This window comes from Spermophilus citellus (genome assembly GCF_964194105.1).
Source record: "Spermophilus citellus genome assembly, chromosome: 10".
Taxonomy (NCBI): domain Eukaryota; kingdom Metazoa; phylum Chordata; class Mammalia; order Rodentia; family Sciuridae; genus Spermophilus; species Spermophilus citellus.
Genome location: NC_138197.1, coordinates 82875025 through 82883246, shown reverse-complemented (window position 1 = coordinate 82883246; position 8222 = coordinate 82875025). Strand labels below are relative to the sequence as shown.

The following is an 8222-nucleotide window of genomic DNA, read 5'->3' as shown; positions in this document are numbered from 1 at the left end:
AATCAAGCTATTACCCTATCATATTCCTTTCCACAATTAACCTGTTTTTTACAATGCTGACATCAGTATACTCATCATCCACAGTGTGCTATCATCATCAACTCTGTTTTTCTCCACCTGTAATATGTGGGAGTCTAAGCATTCTTTGCATGTGACCACCTTCAGCTAATCTTTATCATCACCTCAGCAGGAAAATTGGAAGGCCTTAGATTTCTCTCCTCCCTATTTCCTATACTCTATCCTGCTTATAACTTAAAGATGTTTTTCTTCCTTAGTTTCAGTATTTATTCTTAAAAATATCAAACCTTGCTACACAGTATTCTGCTTAGCTTTCAAGGAATTTCATGATTGAGCCTCAATCTCTCACAGCCGACCTGTTTTACAAACCAAAGTGCATTATCAGTTTCCTCTTATTTCAGATGTGCCTTCTCACTTTTACTTGCGAAAATACCCTCCAATATCCTTTAGACCCACTGGAAAGCCACTGAGCTTCTAAGGTTCATTTTAAGTTCTGTCTCCACCACTGATTCTTTCATTCTTCTATTTTTTCTTTTTGATACTGGGAACTAAACCCAGAGGCCCTTCACCATTAAGCTACACCCCCAGCCCTCTTTTCTTTCCTTTTTTTTTTTTTTTTTTTTGGTGGGGGGACAAGTTCTTGCTAAGTTGCTTAGGGCTCAAGTTGCTGAAGTTGGCCTTGAACTAGAGATCTTCCTGCCTCAGCCTCCTGAAGTCTTTGCCATGCCCATCTCTTTCATTTCTTTATTGATTTTTCTGTTGAACACTAATAGCAATAGTAACCTGAACCACAGATGACTAGGCTAAGTTTCCTTATTTTATGATCCCATATTAATCTAAGCTTGTCTTTCTTTGTACTTTGGACATTTGTTAAAGGTCATCTAACATTTGTTAAATTTGATCGTTTCCAAATTTAGCAGTTGCATCCCTCATGTTTATAGTGTGACCTCCATAAGGGAAGAGACTAATAACTCAATACTTAACACAAAATCAGAGCTAAAATGTTGTTAATGACAAATCTATTCTTGATATACCCTTGTATTATTATTTTTGGCATGTGGTTCCCCCAACTAGCTATGAGCAGCAAGTAAGATCCCCTAATGACTTTGTCACATATCAACAAGGACATAATAAAGAACACACAGTAGATTCTTAATAGTTGGTGGTTGTCCAGTAAAAGGAATAATTAGTTCCTATTATGGCATGAGAAGTTATGGGTTTTTTGCATATTTCTTGAATTATGTGTGCCAAATGTTTCTTACTACTTAAAACTTACCATGTGCCAGGCCCAATGCTTTATAACACTCTTTATATTCCAATAAACAATAGTTAATATCACTATTAACTCTATTTCATAAATGAGAAAACCAAAACAAGTTAACTAAATTGCTCAGGTCATATATCTGGTAAATAAAAGAGCTGTGACTTGAAGTTAACCAGTCTGGCTCCAGACTTGGTTTATAAAAGTCCCCACCACCACCCTTTTTCTCAGTACATCCTGAATTGACTGAATTAGCCTGGAACTTGTGATCCTCCTGCCTTAGCCACCTAAGTAATTGGGATTACAGATGTGCAACACCTGAATTACTATTGTCTTTAAACAGTCAAATAATGTGGGGTGTCAATAATGTCTAGAATTAATGGGGATGAGAAAGCAAACAAAAGATAGTAAAGAAAAATGAATCAATGATCAAATCTGAAGGTACATTATCAAAGAAATTATGATTTTATATTATAATGAGAAAACGAGTTCTGCTGGCACATAAATAAAAACCTAGAATCATGCTAGTAACTGTAAAAGAAATTCAGGATCTATATATACAATTACCATTATGACAATGTAGCTTTTTGAAAAATATATCCTCGACTACAAAGAACATTTCAGTTTGAAGCCCAAAGACTTTCATGATTATAATATGTAGCTGATACACATCAACAATGTAAAAATTATCAGGAAAAAGTACAACAGTGGCAATACTTTTAAGAACTGTGTTGGGAACTGAAACAGAATCTCACAAAATTAGATAAATGTATCCTCTGACATAAACACCATATGGTAACTGCCTTAAGAGATGGGGGTTGTATGCTAGGTGTTAAAATTGTGACAGAGGTAGTAAAAACAGGAAAGCAAACAAAATTTGCACAGTTGGGGCTACAGCTTAATATTTTATTTATTTATTTAGATAAAAAGAATAAGCCTGAAATAGTGTAGCTTTGGAATTTTTCTCCATCTAGTAAAGCTTCATACAAAAAAGTACTTGTTAATATATTGCAATTGTTTTCAAAATTGCAAAAGGCATGGCTTAGGAGATCTTTCTTGGCTGCTCTATTAATTGACTTTTAGTCTAAAATATAATTTAAGGTAACATCATTTGCAGCAACTAAAAATGTTCTCAAAACTCAATATTTTCCTTTTTCTTACTTGATGGACTAGAATCAATCCCATAGCATAACTGGGAATGTTTTAATTGACCTCTGCATAAACATAAGCAACAAGCATATGGATAGTATAGAAAGATTCAGAGATAAGAACTAGGTGTCCTAGGTGTTCCACAAAATTACTACTTTGCAACAGAAAAACAAATGGATGAAATATAGGGACAATAGGCTGCCTCAAATCCGTCCTCAAAGTAGACAGTGCAAATATTATCAATCAATAAGTAATATTTGGACAACATAAATCTAAAACAGTTCAAAGCACCTATCTTTAAAAAACAAAACAACCTTCTCCCAAAAGAAAAAAAAAAACAACAACAAAACACAGGCACACAAAAACCCCTCAAGTCAATAGATTTTAAATATTCCTCCTTGAGAAAAGTGGCATCATCTCTCTATATTCACATCACAGCAAAGACATGATCGTTTCCAAATTTAGCAGTTACATCCCTCATGTTTATAGAATCCCATTTTGTGAGCATCCTGTGGATTCAGAAAGACAGTAGAAGCTATAGTCACCAATTACTTTATCTTATTCTTCTATTTTGAAATGGCAGGGGAACTTCATTTTTTGCAAAATGAAGAACAAGTTAAAGTTCTTCTATTTAACACTAAGCAATTAACACTAAGCATAGTGGGCAAAGTGGAAGGACTTACAAAATCTTATTAGGTAGTGAACTGTGGTTCTACCATTAATAGTTCTGCTACTTATGGTCAACTGAGAAGTGAATTAAAGGAAGAACAGAATGAGAAGAGGCAGAGAATAAAAAAATGAAAAGAGAAAAGCCAGAAGAAAGTAAGAGGAAAAGGTAAACACATTAAAAAAAAAAAAAGAAATAAAGAAAAAAGAAAAAAAGAAAAGATGCCTATGGTGGGCCGGGGAGGAGGGGGATGACAAAAACGTTAGAATATAGTGGTACATTTATCAAATGACCTGAATAATTACCCTAAGATTATTATGAAATCAATTTCAAACTCAAATTATGCATTTCTTCTTTAAAAAGTAGCAACTTATAATATCTGCTTTAGAAATAAGAAACAGAGCCAGACACAATGGTACATGGCTGTAATCCCAAGCAACTCCACAGGCTGAGGCAGGAGGATCACAAGTCCAAGGCTTGTATCAAGAACTTACTGAGACTCTGTCTCAAAATAATAAAAGAAAAGGTCTGGGAATGTTGCTCAGTGGTAGAGCACTTGCCTGGCAGGTACAACCCCTGAGTTTAATAGCCAGTACTGTTAAAAGAAAAAGAAAGAGAATCTTGAGAAGTTAATATACTGCTAAAAGTCAAAGAATAGGCAGAACCTCAGCTTCACTGCCTTCAATTAGCCAAAATTACTAAGTGTATTCAGATTCACAAAAGGACTCGTGGCATGTCTTTTAAAAAAAAAAAAACACACTGCTGGTATATTCTGAATTACTAAATTTATAGGAAATTTATTTTATCTAACCCCATCTGAAGTGGTATGCACACAATTCAAGACATAATGATATTAGTTTTCTTTTTCCAATCTATAAAAACTTTTCATTCAAAATGAAAGCATCACTCTACTTTCCAGAAGTACAAAAAAATTTAATCCAAATGGTCATGAAATATTAAAAAACTATTTACCCACTAAATATAAGTTGGTGACACACCATGTGATATGAATTCTTGTTCTTCTCACAAATGGTGATTTTTTAAAAAAAGCAAAATTCACTAATAATGTAAATAAATATGATCCAGCAACACTAAGCATAGTAAAATATAATACATTATACATATCTGCCAAAATGCCAAATCTACTAAGTGGAAATCTAAGGAACATATTAGGCCGCTAGCAAGGCTTCCAAAGAGACCACTTCTGTACACATTTTTGGTAGTTTTATCAAAAATAAAACAAAAACAAAAATACTATAGACCACAATATTTTGGGTCCAGACTTTGATCCATTCCAGGGTTTCTACATTTCCAGTTAATTTCTGTAGTAATCAAAGGTAGGTTCATTCCTGAAAGTATTCTGCCTTGGCTAGAAAGATCCCCCTATATAGCAAGCAGTCTTTTTAAGGATTTAGTTACCTATCTAAATTATTCTATATGGAGGATGTATTAGCCATTATACAATAACCACACTGCCCTTCACTGACATCGATGTAATAATAACCACTTCATTAATGCATACTATACTTTTCAGTTGTTTCCTAGTTCTGTTCAATAATTTATGCTACCTCACCCTCAATTTTTAAATTTGGATCTTTTCACCTAGGACTAGTGGTACCAAATTGTGATAATGAACAAAATACTCAAGGTTATATGAGAAAGAACATATAACAGTTGTTTTTGGCCTGCTACTTAAAGGAAATGTTAATCATCCATGATAAAATATATCACTAACTTGTTCATCTCTTCCTTCTCTGACATTCTTTAAAGAATATAGCAAAATTGGAATCAATAACCACAGGGAGAAAAACAGGAGAGAAACAACATAGAAGTTAGCTATTTATATAATAAAATTAAAAATAAAGTCTTAAAGTCAGACTTCATAGCATTTTTTCCCCTTATGGCATCAAACAGGCTCCTAGTAAATGTTACTCATGAATATATGCAATAAAATTAATAAAACTTTTAACACTAGTTAAAAAGAAATCCTAAATAAGACACTACAAAACGAACTTTTCTTTCTTGGCAGTGCTAACATTGTTGGAAACTGAAAATCAATCTATTTAAAAACTGTTTGTTTATAAAGAACAAAATAGAAAAGAACCTCATTAATCATCCAATTGTTGCCTATTGTTCATCAATCTACAACACAGGCCTTGTCAGTGACAAAAAGTGATTATGTGAGGCTTTAAATACTTTGTATTTCTAATATATATCCCAGAGAACATTATTAGTACTATTTCAAGGACTAGTTAACAGGCTTACTTGTGCAACAAAATGAACATAGTTTTGGGAGCTTCCTTTTTGAATCTCTTGGCATCTAGCAATTTTATACAACCTAGTTCTTCTAAAGAACCCAATTCACACTAATAAGGCCAGGTCAATGTGTTAACCTCCCTGGAGTCCGGATATTTTTGAAAAATACAGTCTAGAGGAAAGCTTGCCTCAAGAGCATGAATCGCTATCAGTGACTCCTGGAGAGCTAGCTGTAGGAGATATGCTGGGGGAAAAGGTCTGTCAATTATTCTACCCAGGGGGCAGCTCACATGCTTGACACTAAGACTTTCACTGATTACGGTATTAACACATTCATCACATTAATGTGTCCTGAACAGCAGGGCATGGTCCTAGTATTGAAAGTTAAACAGTATTAGCTCAAACTATTCAGTTTATATAAATGTATGCTGTATATCCTTCACTCATATTTAACCTTCACTGGAGAACAATCATTCTGAATGCAATTGATCTGTTATTTCTCAAAAATAGACATTTTTACTTCATGTAAATTCATGGCAATATTTTTAACATGTTACTAAAATGGTATACTACCCTTGTTATTCCACTTCAATACTTTATCAAGATATTCATACTTTTTAAATTCCCAACTTAACCTATTCAAATATAGAAAATTAAGTTTGGGTAATTTTTTTTCCCCACAACTTTAAGGAAAATGCTGAAAGTAAAATCTATGAAAAGCCATATTTTACCTTAATATCAGGTGAAATAATAAAATAGAAATTCACTGATTCATATAAACACCTTCCCTCAAAAACTAGACCTTACCATGTTTACAGATAATAGTGCAAATTAAATAATTACACAATTACAAGAGACCCCCAAATTGCATTCCCTTCATTACTCAATTCTAACATCTCCTTGCAGTTTTAAGATTATTCTAGAGGGGCTGAAATTTATAAATTCTATTAAAATAAAAAATCCTTCCAGTACACTAAAATAATACCAAGACCATTATTATTTCTTATGAATAATCATTTGTTTTAAACATCTTCATGTTTTCACATAAGTGATTATGAAAATTTAACTCAGAAGAAAAATATTATAATAGCATAATACATTAAATAAAAAATACAGTGAGCTAGGTCAGTTTTTAAAGAAACAAGTTAATGTACTCAAGAGCACTTTTCTTCTTCACTAGGATAGGAGAGTGAAATAAAAACTAGCATTTTACTCCAAGACAGTAAGTTTACTATACTTCTAAATGTTTGTCTATTTCCAAAAATACACTTGTCATTGTTTTGAAATACATACACACATTTTTTACATGTGGGTTACTATAGTTATTTTCCTTCTCGTGAAAACATTACAAAATGAAGCACTGAAATGAACAAAATCTCCCAGGCAAAATTTTGGGAAATCTGAAATCTTGTCTGGGTAATAATTCAAAGACAGTGACAAATGTTAGTCACAGGAAAAAAATCAGTAGAAATATAAAATATGAAAAGTCTTTAAAAGACAGCAAATATAAAAACAGACAGACTTAAGTGAAAGTTTGGAGAGAGATTTAAATAAATGAGGTATGATGGAGTCATAGTGCTATAATTATCTCAATGTATTAGGTTAATAACCTATATTTCAAAGTTGCAAAATCAGCAGGTCATAGACTATCTGCTGTTGTGTTCACATGACCTTTCTAGTTGGATGTTAATGGTCACTAACAATACATATAAAATAAACAAGAAGCTAACTGTATGATTTACATGGTAAACTTATTTGCTGCATAAGAAGGCAAATTAAAGAAAAAAGGTGAGCAAATAATTTTGAATTAATAGAGCTTCAAGCATTTAACATTATCAATATTTTTAAAATTTAAACAATAAATTCAACTATTTTATACAGAACTGTACCATTTATTATACACACAAGTATATCAGTTCCCTTTGTTTACAAAGGCTGGTTGTAGATAATATGGAATGTTACAGTACAATCTTGCATAAAATTTTAGTACAATTTTGTACCTGAAAAAGGGTGCAAAAACACCAGCCTAATAAATCTGACAGAATTGAAATATCTTTTCTTTTTAAAAAGTACATCATTAACACATACACCACAAACTGTACATAAGCTCACTTTTAAATCACCAACTGAAGATATGGTAGCAGCTATGTTATAGCATTAACTGATCCCTTCCATCAGTTTAATTTATTAAAGGCTTGCACTGCTACTCATTCATGAGCCTTTGTTGATGTGTAAGCTTGTAATATGAATTACTGAATTCAGGTAATTACAATTCAAAGGAGGCAAACAACAGTTGCCAAGAATCATTTGTAGTAAGAAATGTCCTTCTTACAGAAGACTCAGAAGCAAACAATCTTTAGGATATTTTTCTTCCTTCAAATGTATTGTAGCTGGTCAAGATTCTCCATTTTGTACTTTGGATGCTGGTGGTTGCATGAAATCCTTAAAGGGTACCAGTGCCTCTTTAAGTGCAGAGCAGACTTCTGAAGATGAGCAGGTGATGCATTCTACTAAAGTTGGGTACAAGGCAATTACTTGTGCCCAGGTATTTCCATCAACTGTAATGTAAAAAGAATAAAATATCATTCATCATAAAGGTCACTTATTAGTATACATCTTAGAAAATGCTGACCTGTTCATTAAATCTGTTTTCCCAAAAAGAAGCTTTCTCAGGATAGAGGTGCAAAAAAGGAAAGAGGAAGGGTATTGGTAAGGGTGTGGAAAGTCAGACTAGAGCTGTTCTGCTTTTATCTGTTTTTATGTTAGGAATCCATATCACATTTCATTTGTAAAAAGAATTTTGCAGCTTAACAGAAGTCAAAAACAAAAGGCTAAACACCACTGGTCTAGGAAGTTTAAAGAGTCTATTCC

General features: G+C 32.8%; 1 protein-coding gene across 6 annotated transcripts in view; it reads right to left on the bottom strand.

Moving 5' to 3' along the window:
- Positions 1-304: 304 nt before the first annotated feature.
- Positions 305-8222, bottom strand: part of MON2 (MON2 homolog, regulator of endosome-to-Golgi trafficking) — a 112381-nt gene continuing 104463 nt past the window's right edge. For 5 of the 6 annotated variants that reach the window (XM_081309961.1, XM_081309962.1, XM_081309963.1 and 2 more), the window contains one exon: positions 3862-7909. In XM_081309961.1, the coding sequence (XP_081166087.1) occupies positions 7746-7909 (164 nt within the window). In that variant the 3' untranslated portion in view covers positions 3862-7745. Of the gene's footprint in view, positions 2938-3861; positions 7910-8222 lie in introns of those variants that run through there. The other variant, XR_014024070.1, reaches the window with a different exon arrangement.